The sequence below is a fragment of the Patiria miniata genome, unplaced genomic scaffold (assembly GCF_015706575.1).
Source record: "Patiria miniata isolate m_02_andy unplaced genomic scaffold, ASM1570657v1 HiC_scaffold_1, whole genome shotgun sequence".
Classification (NCBI taxonomy): Eukaryota; Metazoa; Echinodermata; class Asteroidea; order Valvatida; family Asterinidae; genus Patiria; species Patiria miniata.
The window spans coordinates 1,119,743-1,139,756 of record NW_024037047.1 but is presented as its reverse complement, the minus strand read 5'-3'; the positions used below and the strand labels follow the sequence as shown (position 1 = coordinate 1,139,756).

At 42.1% G+C, this 20,014-nt stretch overlaps 1 protein-coding gene across 3 annotated transcripts in view; it reads left to right on the top strand.

Moving 5' to 3' along the window:
- Positions 1 to 20,014, top strand: part of LOC119735619 (1-aminocyclopropane-1-carboxylate synthase-like protein 1) — a 48,929-nt gene that overhangs the window by 8,844 nt on the left and 20,071 nt on the right. For 2 of the 3 annotated variants that reach the window (XM_038209615.1, XM_038209527.1), the window contains exons 3-5: positions 7,616 to 7,675; positions 12,497 to 12,634; positions 15,237 to 15,303. In XM_038209615.1, the coding sequence (XP_038065543.1) occupies positions 7,616 to 7,675; positions 12,497 to 12,634; positions 15,237 to 15,303 (265 nt within the window). Of the gene's footprint in view, positions 1 to 1,516; positions 1,659 to 7,615; positions 7,676 to 12,496; positions 12,635 to 15,236; positions 15,304 to 20,014 lie in introns of all 3 variants that reach the window. The other variant, XM_038209438.1, reaches the window with a different exon arrangement.

Sequence of the window (20,014 nt, the reverse complement as noted above, 5' to 3'; positions counted from 1 at the left end):
TGCATTGTGCACTGACCATGCTAAATGCAACACAATCCAACACAACTGAAATGAGAACTCTGCTAAATGCAACTTACAAGATGCAACAGAAGGTTCCGTTGCATTGTTCACTGACCATGCATGCTAAATGCAACACAATCCAACACAACTGAAATGAGAACTCTGCTAAATGCAACTTACCGGTACAAGATGCAATTCAGAAGGTTCCGTTGCATTGTGCACTGACCATGCTAAATGCAACACAATCCAACTCAACTGAAATGAAAATCCTGCTACATTTGTAAATGCAACAAGATGCAACAGTAGATTCCGTTGCATTGTGCATTGAACCCAGTAGTCACAAGCCTTCAATGGCACCAAGCAGCTTACCGTACCTGGCTAATCAATAAAAAAAATAGTAATTGTTTAAAACTTAATAAAAAATCAGTTGATGGCCTCATCATGACGTCACTTCATACTTGAATATATGTTATCAATATCTAGCTATATCTACCAAATTTTGTAATGATCTACATCATGCATGAAATCACTCTTCCCTGCACGAGTTCACCGGTTCTGAGTCCGTGCCCAGTTTCATTAAGATTGAAGTTTGTTGAAGTTCAAAAGTGGCACTGAGAATGTACAAGTCTATGGGATTTGGGGTAGAAGAAGAAGAAGAAAAACAAATCAGAACAAAAATTACCAGTGATCTGAGTAAATTTCTAAATTCACAGTACACCCTCACAGCTGCATTCTGCACCACATCACACAGTATGCGCAACGCGCGCAACAATTTGAACAAATTTGTTTGACTTTTGGACCGAAAAGTGTAGATCTTTTTTACTGAATAACATGAATAAAGGTACATTTATGACACTGCATGTTTGAGACCGGTTGGAGTCTGGATGCTGGTAATTATACCCTCGCCTATCAGCGTCCAGACTCCAACAGGTCTTAAACATAATGTTTGAAACTGGCCAAGCACACATTTGTTCCCCTTAGCAAAAAAAAGCAACACATTTTGACAATAAAATACAGTTAACCACATTCCATCAAATTACACTCAAGTGAAAGATCTTGATGCCCCTTCTGTTACATTTGATGTTGTGGTGCTTGCAGTTTTGAAGATTTTACACAGTAATTTGGGGAGTGTGTGGCCTAGTGGTTAGGATTCGTGACTCATGATCAGAGGGTCCGGGGTTCGAATCCAGCCGCTGCCCGTATATTGTGTCCTTGGGCAAGGCACTTCACCCCCACTTGCCCCTCTCCACCCAGGAGTATAAATGGGTACCGGCATTAGCTGGGGAGTAATCCTGCGATGGACTGGCATCCCATTCAGGGGGAGTAGAAATATTCTCAGTCGTTTCATGCCAAGGAAACCGGAGATAAACACCGGCCTGATGAGCCACATTGGCTCGGGACAGACTTTACTACTTTTTACACAGTAAATTGTCCACTTTTCAGCCTTGTCCGCTTGTGCGTTGTTTGCCCTTGTGTTAAAACAGACAAATTGTGAAAACTTTGATTGCCTTTGCAGACCGATGTCTGAAATGGGAGGACAGAAGGCAATGCCCGTGCTAGCTTGTCGAGGAGAACGGATGCGCAAATATGTAAATTTGTTAAGGAGGGGAGCTGTGGCAAGTTCTGCCAACAAGTTTGATATCTGCTCAAACCCAGACGTAAGTGCAACAAGCTGCAAAATGACCTCAGAAGCTGCGGGCCGATGAGTTAGTGTTCATACCTTGATCTGCCTAGCCGCTCTTGCACTGGCATTGAAGTAAAAGATTTTGTTGAACATTAATGCAAACTTGACCTTGATAATGCAAGTCTGTCGGCCCTTCCTCAAGGGCCATAAAACTGACACAGGGCCTCAAGCAGGAGCTGGCTTAGACATGTTGTATACAGGGTGAGTACAACAAAAAAGAAACCCAAATGTCGGGACCATTGTTCTAGTGAAGTTCTGCGTGTAGCACTTTTAAAATCGAGGATATGAAAGCCTACATATGTACATGTAGTTCATTAGCTTTCTTTTAGTACAAGAGTCATTCAAATCACTCATGTACTTTTCAAGTTACGAAATTTTAAACACAACCACCGTTTGAAAGTTCTGCACAAAAACCTAAGTCATCTTTCTTGCTTTGGCGGTAGCACACCACGTACAGGAGTGACACTCTTCTGTTTTGCCCTTTTATCATTTCAATTTTGACAGCATCATGAGGTCTCTTCTTTCTACTTGTGCTTACTCCAATACTCTCTCTATAGATGCAAGTTGGAATGATTCTTTTATTACATGTGTGTCTTAATCATGACGAAATACCTCTTTTCAAATGCATATTGACACTTCATTGGCGAACACAACGTCAAGGAAAAACCAGAGAAAACATTTCAAAATGCTCTGTCAACCTGTGCCCCAAAACAGTCGGCGCCCTCCTCTGTTGTGGGTGTTAGCATCTTAAAACAAATATCATAATAAATGTCTTAACCCCAACTCCCTAGCATGATTTACAAGGAACCACCCATCCTGGCAAATTCCAACACTGTAATGGAAACTGCAAACACATATTTCTGACTTTGAATCTGGAGGTGTGCCAACCCAATGTAAAAGACTGTCAGTTTAGGGGTACTGTACCCATCCAGACAGATTCCAACAAAACATGCCATTGGGGTTTGAAGAGTTGAGTTCTGTTAGGGTAAACTCATACAAAATGTTTGTATAATATGCGTCTCAGTGGGCGTGCTCGGTAGAACTAACTTATAAACCTCTTTCTATAAACCCTCATTACGTATTAACACACCTGCCACACAGGCTACTAGCTCTCTATTTGTTCTTCAAATTCTTAAAAGGCAGTAATTTCCCACTATACTACGAACTGCGGGAATTTTGATTCTAAAATAAATTTATGTTATTTACATTCTGTAAATAAAATCTCCACCCTCCATGCTGTGTGACATGATATTCAGACATTGCCCATAAGGTCACACAAAAAAAACAGTCTCCGGTTTCTGGTATGCGTGCGCGTCGCCGTAGCCATGCGCGTTGGCAAAATGAAAAAAAAAAAATTTTTCAATTTAAGATGATGTCTCAAAACTGCCAAACTCACTGGTTTGACTAGAATCCTGCTGCTGCACAATTTTAATGTGTTTTTAGATGGGGTTAAGATCGAGTATAAGCTTTATGTGGCCTCTCTGGACTCCCATATATTTTGCACTAAATTTAGTCAGGCACCATTTGCAGTCATCAGCCGACATTTGAAGAAAAAAAAAGTAAAGAAAAAAAAAAAAGCTTCGTCGCTGGACCACTTTTTGGGCAAGGCGACAGCCCCCTGTGAAATTTTGTCGGCCCCCCCCCCCCCAGTCGCCTCCCTCCCCACTGAGATTTTGAGTTTCTAAAAAAATTATCATTGATCTACATGACACCCCCCCCCCCCATGAAATGTTCCAGCCCCCCAAGTGCCCCCCACTGAAAAATTCCTGGTTACGCCACTGCATGGGGGTAGCTAGGATAAGGTAAAATTGGGTTTGGGGGTCAAAGACGTCAGAAAAAAATGTCGGCACAAGTCTATGGGAATGTCTCCCCATGCCTAATGGTATATTTTTCTATTAAAGAGGTTGTGGAATGCTCGAAGACATTTCCGTCATTTTTCGGGTATATGTAGCCTAAGGTGTGATGAAATAAAAACGACTATTGTTTCTGTCATGAAATGAGTACAAAAGGTACTTTTGAGAGCTGTTTTTCAGGTCCAGTTTCGACCCGAACGTGCAACTGTGTAAAAGTCGTCGTTGCGGGCAGCAAACAAAACACAGTAAATCGTGACGTAATAAACAGGACTCCCGATGCACAGTAGCATACACGAGAAAATGTCTTTGAGCATTCCACAACCTCTTTAATTACAAGTCTATGGGAATGTCTCCCAATGCCTAATGGTATATTTTGCTAAGGGAATAAATGTGTGCTCGAGAGGTTTTTATCACTCTGTTTAAGACCGCTTAGAGTCTGGCTACTGATAATTACCCGAGCCGGAGGCGAGGGTAATTATCAGCACCCAAACTCTAAGCGGTCTTAAACAGAGTGATTAATACGGACCGAGCACATATTTATTCCCATTCATCAATACCTTTTCGACGTAAGTGCAACAAGCTCCAAATGACCTCAGAAGCTGCGGGCTGATGAGTTAGTGTTCATACCATGATCTGCCTAGGCGCTCTTGTACTGGCATTGAAGTACAAGATTTCCCATTTGTTGAACATTAATGCAAACTTGACCTTGATAATGCAAGTCTGTCGGCCCTTCCTCAAGGGCCATAAAACTGACACAGGGCCTCAAGCAGGAGCTGGTTTACACATGTATACAGGGTGAGTAAAAAAAAAACGAAACCCAAGTGTCGGGACCATTGTTCTAGTGAAGTTCTGCATGTAGCACTTTTAGAATCGAGGATATGAAAGCCTACATGTACATGTAGTTCATTAGCTTTCTTGTAGTACAAGAGTCATTCAAATGACCCATGTACTTTTCAAGTTACGGAATTTTAAACACAACCACCGTTTGAAAGTTCTGCACAAAAACCTAAGTCATCTTTCTTGCTTTGGCGGTAGCACACAACGTACAGGAGTGACACTCTTCTGTTTTGCCTTTTATCATTTCAATTTTGACAGCATCATGAGGTCTCTTCTTTCTACTTGTGCTATACTCTCTCTATACCGGTAGATGCAAGTTGGAATGATTCTTTTATTACATACATGTCTTAATCATGACGAAATACCTCTTTTCAAATGCATATTGACACTTCATTGGCGAACACAACGTCAAGCAAAAACCAGAGAAAAAATTTCAAAATGCTCTGTCAACCTGTGCCCCAAAACAGTCGGCGCCCTCCTCTGTTGTGGGTGTTAGCATCTTAAAACAAATATCATAATAAATGTCTTAACCCCAACTCCCTAGCATGATTTACAAGGAACCACCCATCCTGGCAAATTCCAACACTGTAATGGAAACTGCAAACACATATTTCTGACTTTGAATCTGGAGGTGTGCCAACCCAATGTAAAAGACTGTCAGTTTAGGGGTACTGTACCCATCCAGACAGATTCCAACAAAACATGCCATTGGGGTTTGAAGAGTTGAGTCCTGTTAGGGTAAACTCATACAAAATGTTTGTATAATATGCGTCTCAGTGGGGGTGCTCGGTAGAACTAACTTTTAAACCTCTTTCTATAAACCCTCATTACGTATTAACACACCTGCCACATAGGCTTCTAGCTCTCTATTTGTTCTTTGAATTCTTAAAAGGCAGTAATTTCCCACTATACTACGAACTGCGAGGAATTTTGATTCTAAAATAAATTTATGTTATTTACATTCTGTAAATAAAATCTCCACCCTCCATGCTGTGTGACATGATATTCAGACATTGTCCATCAGGCCAAAAAAAAACAGTCTCCGGTTTCTGGTATGCGCACTCGTCGCCGTAGCCATGCGCGTTGGCCAAATGAAAAAGTTTTTTTTTTTTCAGTTTAAGATGATGTCTCAAAACTGCCAAACTCACTGGTTTGACTGGAATCCTGCTGCTGCACAATTTTAATGTGTTTTTAGATGGGGTTACGATCGAGTATAAGCTTAATGTGGCCTCTCTGGACTCCCATATATTTTGCACTAAATTTAGTCAGGTACCATTTGCAGTCATCAGCCGACATTTGAAGAAAAAAGAAGTAAAAAAAAAAGAAGAAGAAGCTGCGTCGCTGCACCACTTTTTGGGCAAGGCAACAGCCCCCCCTATGAAACCTTGTCGCCCCCCCCCCCCAGTTGCCCCCCTCCCCACTGAGATTTTGAGTTTCTTAAAAAATTATCATTGAATTACAAGTCTATGGGAATGTCTCCTCATGCCTAATGGTATATTTTTCTATTAATTACAAGTCTATGGGAATGTCCCCCAAGCCTGATGGTATATTTTGCTATTAATTACAAGTCCATGGGAATGTCTCCCCATGCCTAATGGTATCGGTATATGTTGCTATTAATTACAAGTCTATGGGAATGTCTCTCCATGCCTAATGGTATATTTTGCTATTAATTACAAGTCTATGGGCATGTCTCCCATGCCTAATGGTACCGGTATATTTTGCTATTAATTACAAGTCTATGGGAATGTCTCCCCATGCCTAGTGGTATAGGCCCCCCTATTTGTCTATTAATTTCAAGTCTATGGGAATGTCTCCCCATGCCTAATGGTATATTTGTCTATTAATTACAAGTCTATGGGCATGTCTCCCCATGCCTAATGGTACCGGTATATTTGTCTATTAATTACAAGTCTATGGGAATGTCTCCCCATGCCTAATGGTACCGGTATATTTTGCTATTAATTACAAGTCTATTGGAATGTCTCCCCATTCCTAGTGGTATAGGCCCCTCTATTTTTTTTATTAATTACAAGTCTATGGGAATGTCTCCTCATGCCTAATGGTATATTTTTCTATTAATTACAAGTATATGGGAATGTCTCCCCATGCCTAATGGTATATATTTCTATTAATTACAAGTCTATGGGAATGTCTCCCCATGCCTAATGGTATATTTTGCTATTAATTACAAGTCTATGGGAATGTCTCCCCATGCCTGATGGTATATTTTGCTATTAATTACAAGTCTATGGGAATATCTCCCCATGCCTAATGGTATATTTTGCCATTAATTACAAGTCTATGGGAATGTCTCCCCATGCCTAATGGTACCGGTATATTTTTCTATTAATTACAAGTCTATGGGAATGTCTCCTCATGCCTAATGGTATATTTTCCTATTAATAAACTATACAAGTCTATGGGAATGTCTCCCCATGCCTAATGGTATATTTTGCTATTAATTACATGTACATGTACATGTACCAGACACAATTTCAGTTGTCTGGTCGGTTAGCCGGTCTGTCGTTTGGCACTGCCAAACTCACAACAGTCAGTCCGTGAGTCATTGAGTAAATCAGTGTGGTGCAAAGAAGACTATCGGCTGGTCAACTCTTGTACCAACAAAAAACGTGGAGACACACATCATGCAGTATATGGCCAGTTCACAGTTAAAGGGAATGTACATCATTGGCTTTTGCTGTAATTTTCAGAAATGAACTATTTTGAGGGATTATTAGTATAACAGATCAAATATTGTTACACTGACATGTTTGAAGTTTTGTGTTCGAAAATACTGGAAAAACGAAGAAAAACAAAAATTTCAAGTAGTCTGGTTCCCTGACTCCACTAAAGATAAAATGGATCATTTATAGATGCCGGAAAATTGTAAGATACTGGAACCAGTCTAACTGGCCTGCACCCATTCATGAACATGTAACCAATAGCAAACAAAATTTGGACTGAAAAAAATTGGTAAATTTGGAGCAGTAGTTGAAAAATAGTTAGGTTTTTCCAACGGTGGTCGGCCGATCACCATTGGAAATTTATACAAAATACCACTTTTCTTGAAAATGACTTTACACATGGTGCCATAATTTTACAGGATGCTTTAGACTGCCATTTACCAACATCCTAGTAAGGTATTTCGTAAAAACATGATAGTTTTGTTTTTCAATGTTTGCAAATGTTGTATATTCGCTTTAAAATCATTATCTGTTTTATTTCATTGTTTTTGTAGGGTGTCATCAACCTTGGCACATCAGAAAATAGACTCGTTTTTGATCTTCTCAGAGAAAGGGTGAGTAAACACCGCAGAAGAAGGAAGTCCACACTCATTGGAGGGGTCATAATTTTAAATCTGATCGTCTTATGATACTGTCATTTGTATAGACCTTTGGGGAATGTTGTTAGCTACTTTTAAGTTATCCCGCGAGCATGAGTGGAACACGGAATAATGTAGTGTGTCTGTGTCCCACATACCATTTGGCCGAGTGCGTCTGTGTCCCACATACCACGAGGCCGAAGGCTGAATGGTATGTGGGACACAGACGCACTACATTTTCCGTGTTCCACGAGCGTGCGCGTGATAACGAATTTATCTTCAAGCCAACTTGACGCACAGTAAAGATGGAACACGCACGCTGTACACGATCTTTTCAGCGGTTATGCGGTTGTAACCATTACACGTGCATGTTGTACGAAATGGCGCGCGCATCTTAGAAAAGCGCAATATGCAGAGTGTGGTATGGAGGGAGGCCGTGCTACATGGTTATATGTAGCACAGCTTTTTGCCATGGATCGACCAGTCAGGATCGAGGATTCAAGTTTGCTTGAAGAGAAATTTTGATACCCCGTTTGTTTGCTACCAAAGACTGTAAATCGTCCAATATTGACAACGGTTTATGAAAAATGATGCAGTTTGAAAAATTACAAATTTAAAGATTATGCTAGCAGAAATGGCTGAGCGTAACCACACATGCCCGTAATTGACCCCAGTCGACTTCACAGTGGCCGAGGAAAGCGCTGGTTATTCAATTCATGTGCTCCCTTGCATGCAAGCACTGTGCAATCGGTATTCCCTGCCGTTCGCTTCGGGCAGTGTGGCATTGTCAGGCAGCAATTTCCACTCGCGTGCTCTTTAAACTTTTCAAACTGCATCATTTTGCATAAACCATTGTCAGTGTTGGACGATTTACAGTCTTTGGTAGCAAATGTGGTGGCGCTGATCTCTATATAAAGACTGGATAGCGGATATCCATACTTTAGTCACACAGTAGGCTTTGCATATTGACCAATTCGCCCCCGGTCTCACGAAGATGGCCGCGTATACGAACGTTCGACGCGTACACAATCGACTGGCAATATATGGATGCAGGCGTATTAAATAACGCGCACTGTACCAAGAGTTGACACGCATTTTGGTCACGTACACGTATTATGATGTTCTCAAAAGGACACATTTCTGCAGTGATTATTACTTCCAAGATGCCGAAAAGGAACTGCAGCATTAAAAAACTAGAAATGTGTTTGTGGACAAACACAAGCTGTTTCGGATATTTGAAATACTCTGTGCACGTGATGAACACTTGATGAAGTCACTTCGAATGTCATCTGCCAAGTGAAAAGTCAATCAGACATATAGTGCCAAAGTATGATTTGAAGAAAAACGTGTACAAACCCTTGGGGGAAAAATGCATCTTTAATGTGACGTAACCTTACACCTGATGATGTCACGATCACAAATTTCTTCAAGGACCATCTGTAGGTGGTAGTCTAAGTGTGTACCAAGTCTAACGTCGATCGGATTTACGAAAGTGCCAAAGTAGAATGTTTTAAAACGTGTACAAACCCTATGGGGAAAAATGCATCTTTAATGTGACGTAACCCGACACCTGATGATGTCATGGTCACGAATTTCCTTTAGGACCATCTGTGGGTGGTGGTCTAAGTATGTATCAAGTCTGAAATCGATCAGATTTACGAAGAGGTCAGAATGGCGTGTTTTAAAACGTGTACAAAACATATGGGGAAAAATGCATCTTTAATGTGACGTAACCCGACACCTGATGACGTCACGGTCACGAATTTCCTCTAGGACCATCTGTGGGTGGTGGTCTAAGTATGTACCAAGTTTGAAATCTATCGGATTTGAAAAAGTGGCAAAGTGGATTGGTGGAAGAAACGTGTGTTAAACCTATGGAGAAAAAGTCTGAAAAAGGAGAAGAAAAAAAAACTAGAAATGTGTTTGTGGACAAACACAAGCTGTTTCGGATATTTGAAATACTCTGTGCATGTTATGAACACTTGATGAAGTCACTTCGAATGTCATCTGCCAAGTGAAAAGTCAATCAGACATATAGTGCCAAAGTATGATTTGAAGAAAAACGTGTACACACCTTATGGGGAAAAATGCATCTTTAAAGTGAAGTAACCTTACACCTGATAATGTCAAGATCACGAATTTCTTCTAGGACCATCTGTAGGTGGTAGTCTAAGTGTGTACCAAGTCTAACGTCGATCTGATTTACGAAAGTGCCAAAGTAGAATGTTTTAAAACGTGTACAAACCCTATGGGGAAAAATGCATCTTTAATGTGACGTAACCCAACACCTGATGACGTCACGATCACAAATTTCCTCTAGGACCATCTGTGGGTGGTAGTCTAAGTGTGTACCAAGTCTGACGTCGATCGGATTTACAAAAGTGCCAAAGTGGAGTGTTTTATAACGTGTACAAACCCTTTGGGGAAAAATGCATTTTTTAATGTGACGTAACCCAACACCAGATAACGTCACGATCACAAATTTCTTCTAGGACCATTTGTGGGTGGTGGTCTAAGTATGTATCAAGTCTGAGGTTGATCGGATTTACGAAGAGGCCAAAGTGGAGTGTTTTAAAACGTGTACAAAACATATGGGGAAAAATGCATCTTTAATGTGACGTAACCCGACACCTGATGAGGTCACGGTCACAAATTTCTTCTAGGACCATCTGTGGGTGTTGGTCTAAGTATGTATCGAGTCTGAAATCAATCAGATTTGAAAAAGTGGCAAAGTGGACTGGTGGAAGAAACGTGTGTTAAACCTATGGAGAAAAAGTCTGAAAAAGGAGAAGAAAAAAAAAGAAAAAAAAAAAATCTTAACGAAAACAAGAGCTGTTTCGGTGTGTCACCGAAACAGCTAAAAAAAAAAAAAAAAAAAAAAAAAAAAATCTTAACGAAAACAAGAGCTGTTTCGGTGTGTCACCGAAACAGCTAAAAAGAAGTAAACCACGACGTTATAACTGTGGGCAGTGGTGTTGGTAAAAAAAATCGAGAGAACCCCGATGTTACAAAAGTAACCATGATGCCTATAAAGACTGCAACTTGTCCTTCGTAGATCACCAGCCGGTCTCACTGGTCTCACCACTATGGCGTCAAATTCATTCATTGTGCAGCTCTTTATCCGCTATCCAGTCTTTATATAGAGATCAGTGTGTGTAGGCCAATCAAAATGTAGCAACATTCCCCAAAAGGTCTATATAAATGACGTCATCCTAAGACGATCAGATTCAAAATTATGACCCCTCCAATGAGTGTGGACTTTTTTTGGGGGGGGGGGGTGTTTATTATTATCTTGTAGTGTTACATGCGGTGCATCACAGTGTGTTGTGTGTTTGTGAGTTTTTATTTCTTTTTATACAACACCTCAATAAATTCCCGTCGTCTGATTGGTGGGGTGTTGATCACATGTCATCAAATTTATTCGTCCCAACCCACTGCCAACCGCACTGCAAAAGTAGACGAACAATGTGAATAGAAGTCCATTGCATGGCCACATTACCGGTATTACCAATCAGATGACGAGGATTTATTCAGGTGTTGTATAAAACAAGTAATGAATGATTCACATTTGTACAATGGAAAGAATAATTTCATTTGGTGACAGATGCAACGTTTCATTCCATCTGTCACCTCATGAAATTATTCTTTCCATTGCAATTACAATGTATAGACATTCATTGTTTAACCCTTACCCAACTGGACCCTCCAACGCATGCCATTATGTGCCTTAAGAAAATGGCACATGTTTTTTGCATGGCCCTCCAATATCTGCCATGTCATTTCAAGGGTAACTGGACAGGCACTCCAATACATGCCACAGAGAACAATGAGAGTCCTCTGATAACAAAGTGAGTGCCCCCAGCTGGTCAGTATCAGGCACCCTCCAGGGCCTCCAACTCCTGCCAATTGGAGCCTTCACTGTTAAGACAAACTATCTGCCAATAAACTGCAGCTGGAGGGCATTGGCATAACCAACTGACATGCAGTAAACTACCCTCAGAGAGTAAGGGTTAATTGTAGAATGTTGAAAGTGTTGCTTGGTGCGGTAACTCCCATATGTAACTCCAATTTCATTTGGTGACAGATGAAATGTTCCATTCCACGTGGCTTCGCCTTATGGAATGGATCATTCCATCTGCCTGTCACTTCATGAAATTATTCATGTTGCAATTATAGACATTCATTGTTTAATTGTAGAATGTTGAAATGTGTTGCTTGGCATGCTTGGTGCGGTAACTCCCATATGTGACCTGTTCTGCCAAAATCAGACTTTTCTAGGCATAAGGTCAAAAATGAGATTTTTGCATATTAAAATATGTTCTTTTTCCTTTTAATAGGTGGTTGAATTTTTGAAACCGGTCATTCCTGAGCAGAGTTATGCTATTTTGAAGTTCATTGTGTCGAAAAGTAGAAAACAGAGAAAATGGCCACGAGCGTCACAAAACAGTAATTTCTTTAACTGATATCTTAACAAATCATCAAAAATGCTACATTTAGAGTTCAAATTAGGGTTTCAAACTTTCATAGTATATTTTAGACATGTTCAGGATAACAAATATATGCAAAAATTTGAAAATTGAAAAAAATCAAAATTTAAAACAAAATCCTATTTTCAACCTCTGCCCAGAAGCGTCTGCTTTGGACAGAACAGGTCACATATCTTGTGTTGTTGTGTTTAATGTTGTTGTGGTTTAATGTTTATGTGGTAGTGATGGTGAAGTTGTGTAATTCATAGTTTTGCAATGTTGAAGTTTTTATTCTGGGAATTCCATGAATTCTCCGCTCTGATTCTTTCAGTTGGACGGATACAATGTGAAATGGGAGGACTACATGTTCACATACAACGACTTCCAAGGAATTCCAGAGTTACGGGAAGCAGTTGCTGGATTTTTGACTGATTGTGCGAAATCTCTGACTCCAATTGACCCCAAAAAGGTGCTTTTAAGAATCGTTAAAGTTTACGAGGGCCGTGGCCTCGTTGTCTGGAGCATAGAACTCATGGTTTGCAGGACTTGGAACGTCGCTATAGCGAACACCGCTATACCAAACATTCGGCTATACCAAGCATCGTTCTTGGCTCTTGATTTTTGTGTAGAAAAACCAACCGAACATTGTTGTTGAAATATGTCAACATAAGAGCAACAACTTACGACAAGTGGCTATTATTTCCCCAGGGAATAGAAGGGGAATGCCACCCATCGATGTAGGTAGTAAGCGCAAAACTGTGTAATAATAGATAGTTCAATAGCCAACATGATATTCGCAGTCGTCTTTCAGTAACTACCAAGGCGAGCAGGGTGAAGTAAACCAGGACACTATTTATTGAAAAGTGAGTACCGGAGCACCGGCAGCTTAAACTCGCATAAAACCGAACGGTCGCTATTGCGAACATTTTCTGCGGATCCTACGATGTTCGTTATAGCGGCATTCCACTGTAATTCTGCAGAATGTGGGTTCGAGTCCAGAGACTAGGTTTAAAGTGCGTGTGTTTTGGGGCTAGACACTTTGTCACTCATTGCTTCTCTCCGCCCAGTAGTAAAAGGGTACCTGTGAGGGCAGAGATGGTTATTGTGGTTGATTTCTAGCTGCTTTGCGCCGAAGTGGCAGCATCGAGCTGTATACTCCCCAGGGAGCTGAGATTGTCTTTAGAATGTTTCATTGGCCCAATGAGCAGGGTAATAATGATGTAGCATCTTGAGCACCAATAAAGTACACGCTCTTTATAAATAAGCATTATGTTTTGGTTCACTAACCCAGGGCTCGCGAAATCGGTTGTCCGATGTCCCGGGACAACCAAAATATTCTGTCGGACGACCGAAAGTTCCAGTTTGCCAGCCCGACGGGCAACCATTTTTTTATTATTATTATTATTATTGATCATTTCTGGTAATGAAACCAAGGATTCCTCAAAAGCGCCCAAGGCACTGTAGCTCGCAGGCCTGAAGAAACCTGTAGAGAGAAGACAATGAGAAGAAATTACAGTTTTAGAGGTGGGAGCCCAGAAGGATATTCTGGGGAAAACCCACGGAATCAGGCAGGGACTGAAAACCCAATCCACATATTGGCCCAGGCGGGATTCGAACCCGTGTCACAGCGGTGGAAGGCGAGGAAAGTACTGCTACGCCAACCTGACTCCCACCAATACTCGCACATTTTTACACTTTATTGTAGTCCATGGGATTTTCGAAAGTTTCAGAATCCCGTGTGCACAGCGTCGAACAATAATCATGATAAACATCCCTATTTTGACTCTGCTACGCTATTGCCATTTGATGTTGGTAATCTACGCTTAAATCCATTGAGATCAATGTATATAAACCTGAAACGGGTAGCAGCCAAAACAGAACAGCAGTCAATCTCGATCTGTACGTACAGTCCGGCTACATTGTACATCCTGTGCATGCTGTGTATACATGTGTGTTTCCAATAATAATGACCGGACCACTGTACACCATGTACCAGTGCGGCGCAGAGCGCGGGTACCGTACACAAGCACCCAACCACGGTCCGCCATGCCGGTATCACGGTCTCACTTCTCCGGCCACAGTACGCACGCTTGCAAAATGGCAATAGCGCAGCAGCTGAGCATCGATACAAATATTTTGGTTGTCCCGGGACGTCGGACAGCCAATTTTGCGAGCCCGGATGAGCTGCTTCAGGTAAAACAGCCATGTACATAAACATTATTAGGATTTGGCATTCGGTTTGGGGCAATATTAATTAACCCTTTCCTTACCATGGGCGACTTTTGTCGACAAGAATTACCCCCCTGCTGGTTCCCATGGGCGACTTTAGTCGACCAGGAAACCACACACAAAACACCCTCAGCACAGATATATTCACTACTTTTCAGAAAGGCGGCATGTTGATATGTTTGGCCGCCCATACATCAACTATATACCAGCTGAAAGGGTGTTTTGGGATCTTTCTAATGGTGTAGTTTATTCATAGTGTTACCTTTACCAAAAAATGAGAAAAGTGCTTCAGAAGTATCCACGCACAATTTGAGGTATGGAGTGCCATTTGGTCATGTGGTGAAATGGCTTGCAGTTTGATAATTGGGACCAGATGAACAAAAAGGCATAACTTTCTTATATTTGCACGTATGGACTTCATTTTTACATCACATAAAAGAGTAAGGTTCAAGGAACAAACTTTACACACAACACCTATGATTTTAATCACTCCTTGGCAGTGAAAATCTGGGATGAAAAACGTGATTTTTTGACTCTTGCTCATTTTTTCACGCTCTAGTGATTTCCGCATGACTGACATGACTGAGCAAACAATTTGGTCCTGGGGAGAGCCAAGTCAATAAACAATGTGGGTAGAAAGGGTTAAAGTTCTTTATTGGGCAACTGAAAATGAAATTCGGGCAACCAGATTTCAAGAACCCCTGCCCGAAAGGCGACGACATTTTAAAACATTTTGCAAGGCCTGTCACCCTTTCAATTGTGGGGCTTAATAAGTCTCCCTGGCTTTCTACAGCTGTGCTAAGTTGTTTACATGTATTTTTGTGTTTGGTTTGTACCGGTAGATTGTGGTGATGAATGGAGGTGGAATATGCATGGAGGCATTGTCGTTTGCAATCTGTGATCCTGGAGGTATGTGGGATGGGATGGGATCGGATCCAGTGGGTTCAGTGTGGGACGGGTAGGGTTATTTTGGGTTTGTTTCTGAATTCAATAGGGGACGTTGAACAATAGAGGACAATAGGGTCCCTGATTCCCGAAGGTCCCCCATTTGGCGATGTGTACAAAACATATGGGAGGTCTTCCTAAAAAGGTAGAGTACAAACAAAAGAGGGACAATAGGGGGTCCCCGATTGCAGGCAAATACACACTTGGGTTGGGTTGAGTTGGGTCTTGTTGGGTGGGTTGGGTTGGGTTGGGCTAGGTTGGGTTGGGTAGGTTGGGTCTGGTTGGGCGGGTTCGGTCGGGATGGTTTGGTTTGGATTGGGTTGGCATGGGTTGGGTCGGGTTGGGTTGGGTCGGGATGGTTTGGGTTGGGTTGGGTTGGGTTGGGTTGGGTCGAGTTGGGATGGTTTGGGTTGGGTTGGGTCTGGTTTGGTGGGTTGGGTCGGGATGTTGGGGTTGGGTTGGGTCTGGTTGGCTAGGTTGGGTCGGGATGGTTTGGGCTAGGTCATGTAGGTTGGGTCGGGATGGTTTGGGTTGGGTCTGGTTGGCTAGGTCGGGTCGGGATGGTTTGGGCAAGGTTGGGTCGGGATGGGTTGGGTTGGGTTGGGTCTGGTTTGGTGGGTTGGGTCAGGATGTTTGGGTTGGGTTTGGTTGGCTAGGTTGGGTCGGGATAGTTTGGGCTAGGTCGTGTAGGTTGGGTCGGGACAATAGGGGATCCCCGATTGCAGGCAAATACACACTTGGGTTGGGTTGGGTTGGGTCTTGTTGGGTGGGTTGGACTGGATGGGTTAGGTTGCATTGGGTTGGGTTGGGCTAGGTTGGGTTGGGTCTGGTTGGGTCGGGATGGGTTGGGATGGGTTGGATTTGTTTGGGTTGGGTTGGGTCGGGTTGGGTGGGGATGGTTTGGGTTGGGTTGGGTTGGGTCAGGTCGGGATGGTTTGGGTTGGGTTGGGTCTGGTTTGGTGGGTTGGGTCGGGATGTTTGGGTTGGATTGGGTCTGGTTGGCTAGGTTGGGTCGGGATGGTTTTGGCTAGGTCATGTAGGTTGGGTCAGGATGATTTGGGTTGGGTCTGGTTGGCTAGGTCGGGTCGGGATGGTTTGGGCTAGGTCATGTAGGTTGGGTCAGGATGATTTGGGTTGGGTCTGGTTGGCTAGGTCGGGTCGGGATGGTTTGGGCTAGGTCATGTAGGTTGGGTCAGGATGATTTGGGTTGGGTCTGGTTGGCTAGGTCGGGTCGGGATGGTTTGGGTGGATTGGGTTGGATAGGGTTGGGTTTGGTGTGTGGTTGAGGCTGGGTTGGGTTGAGTTGAGTTGGGTTGGGCTACATACATGTATGCTGGATTTGAGTTGGACTGGCACTATGAACATCTCATCCCTTAAATTTTCGTTAAAAGTCCATTTCTCCGTGAAATAAATCTTTAAGAGATGTTTCACGGACATTTACGTGGGGCTTATAGGACTAATCCCGTAAGGGTTTTTTCACGGTTTTTTAACGACCCTGGCCACTTGGGATTATCTTTGGTTATACATAACGGTACACTGCGTCTGCCACTTGGAAGATTAACGGCGAATTCACGGTGTGTAGATTAAGATAACGGGACTACACACAGTGTCAATTAAGATAACGTGACTACATGACTATTGCTGCCAAGACCTACAGAACAATGTAAACACCTGACCGGCAGCCCGGCAGCGCAGCCTTGTGGTTGCGAAGACTTTTACACGGACGCTACTGGTAGTGAATTGCACTCAAAGAAAATCACTTTGGGTTTTTACGAAAATGCTCTTTATTATGAATTGTTAGATTATAATTATACTAGAAATCGTGAACTTAAATCGCAGTTATTGATGCAGAAACGTCAATGATAAAGCTTACCTTAAAGTCATGGAACATTGTTTCGAAAACGTCACGGAATTTATAGTTATAGGCCTATTCCAAAAATAATCTTCGCGTGGATCTCGGTGGTAAAAAGATTGAATTCATTAATATCTCATGGAGGGGGTCTTGCAGATTTGTTTTACTGCACACCATTATGGATAGGAAATTATTAATTATAGTGAGGCCTGAACAGATGGTCATAGAGCAAGGAACGGGTGTGTATTGCCACTTTTAACAGCTTTGAAAATGAATGTACGTATAACCTATTTTTCCAATTTTAAAGACAGATACCGAACATATCAAAACAAATTTTAGGACATACTTGGGTTATTATAAGTGAAACAAACTCCGAAAGATTAAGAGGCACGGAGATACAGTCTTTTAAACGGGAAAAATTGATTTTCAAATAATGCCTGTGTGCAGCTTGAATCGTTCAGAATACAGTATTACGTTACCCTAACCAAATTGGCCATCGCAATTCCCGCGGAACCACAATGCTGCATTGTGTAACGGCCCTGTCACACTGACGTGTGCCCGACGTATTTGGAAATTTGGGTGTACGTTCGTGAAGTTGTCATTCATTCGTTGCGTTTGGCAGTGCGTAGGGGTTTGCAGAGGCGCGCTGTTCAACACGTTCAAAATGTTGATTGGGCGACCTCAACTTAGTGATAAATACGCTATGTATGCAGTAAGCAATTGCCGTGTGAACGTTTCGCATGTTGGGTGTAGGTTGCTTCTTCGTCAGCATATAGTTTGTTTAACGAATGTGACGACGGGGTCTTGGAGAGCGTTCTATTTTATGGGTCAGCGGAGACACGGCACGTGACCGGCCGCAGCACGTTATGAATACTGGCCATTCGTTGCTTACGCAATTCAGCATTCGTTGGATGGACGCTACGCATACGCTAGTTATACGCCCAGCGTTCGTTTTTCATTTGTTGGGCATTCGTTTTATACGTCAGGAGTTTGCCAAAAAAAAAAACACCCAGATTTCGAGGGTCTCTGGACTTTGCCAAATTTTGAGAGAACAAACTAGTTAGCTCTATTGGCTACTATGTGACATGTGCTTAGGCCTATAGCTGGCGGGGTGAATACATTGTGTTCAGTCCAATGGGTGGACTTTAAATCTGAATTAGGCTTAGGAATTTAATTAATGTGGAGTCCGAAACTGGACGCAACGCATTTTTTTTTTTTTTTTTTTTTTTTTAATGTCTTGCAAAAGTTCTTTTATTTATCATTTTGCTTCAAACTCATATATTGGTTGGTTATAGGCTACTGTTATTTTCATGACCAATTTTTTGGGCATTCGAATTTCTTTTTGTGCGAGTATAAAAACTAGTGTCATTAGAATGTCATTGAAATACATTCATTTTCTATTCGGGTATTGTTTTCAGACACATATATTTTTTATAACATTCGATCTTTTCGTCGTGAATTCATTTTTTTTTCGTGAAGCATAGGCCTGTTATGAAATAGCCATGTCCCTCTCTTCAAGCTATAATTTGGCGGGCACTTTAGGTTTGTTTTTTGGGGTGTTATTTGTGCGCTTCATGAGCTAGAGATTGGGCAACTGTACGATCAACGGAAAATGAACCTCAGCGCATGCATTGCAAAGGTAGTGCACCGCCGCGATTTGCGTGCATGTACTGCCATGATTATGGACAGGCAAGAACGCGAGTTGATCTCAGTTTTTCTCAGCCACGTGGAGACGCTGGCCAAGGTTGCCGGTTACCACGGAGCGGAGCAGCTGCAGCAGTATCCCCGCCGGGGTACCAAGTTAGGACTTGGACACATTCTTGTGCGTACTACTGTCCGGATGAAGACTAAACCGATGTGCGTCTCGCTTGGTGAAGGCGGATATTATAAAACCCGCGCGGCTTGCGTATTACTTGCTCCGTGGATATCGGGTGATGAGGCCTACATTGTGTTAAACAAAAAAAAACATGTGCCATCACAAGTTGCCATTCCAAGTTATCTGATCTCCATCACTTTGCGTGCACGTGTTTATTTGTGTTTGACAATGCACGGACAATGTCACAATTACAAACAGCTTGCTTGCCCGAAACAGCGTGAAAGACGCAAAGTAAAGTCAGCGATCGTATTCTAAAAAGTACATGTATTAGTGGAGGAACATCAATCTTCAGAGGACGAAGAGGGGCAATCATCAGAGGTGACAGTTGATCAACCAGTATCAGGGGAAGAGGACCAAGTGTCAGAGGGGGAGGGAGAGGCAGCTAAAAAAACATCGTCAAGAAACTCAAGAAAAATGCCCAGGTGAGTTTCAGGTGGTTTTTTATAAAAACTTCAAAACCATTTTTTATTTTTCATTTTTGGTGGGTTGACCATTGCCTACCCAAAGAAAACCACCCCTATAACGAGTGATGTTTCCCATAGCCATCTTGAAAAACAAATCCCTGCACAACATGGCAAAATAACGCAACTTTCGTGCCCAATTGCACCCAAAATGATAGGAATTGGAAAATTTTGTACAGTTTGTTATGAGCTTCCAGACTGCATGCATGTCTCCAAACTGGCATGATATTTGACGGTTTTTATTCACATGGTTTATAATTATCCATGGTTTATCTGTGTTTTCAGCGATCACGTAATTAAGACATATATGTACATCTTTATAATGGAAAATATTCCACAGTGTGTGCATGTAGTCACATTACATGTTTGTTTATTTGTAGAAAAAGACGAATAATAGCGGAGGAGGTGGAAGAACACCAAGCGGCAGATGATCAACAAGTATCTGAAGAGGAGCAACAATCATCAGAGGACGAAGAGGGGCACGCG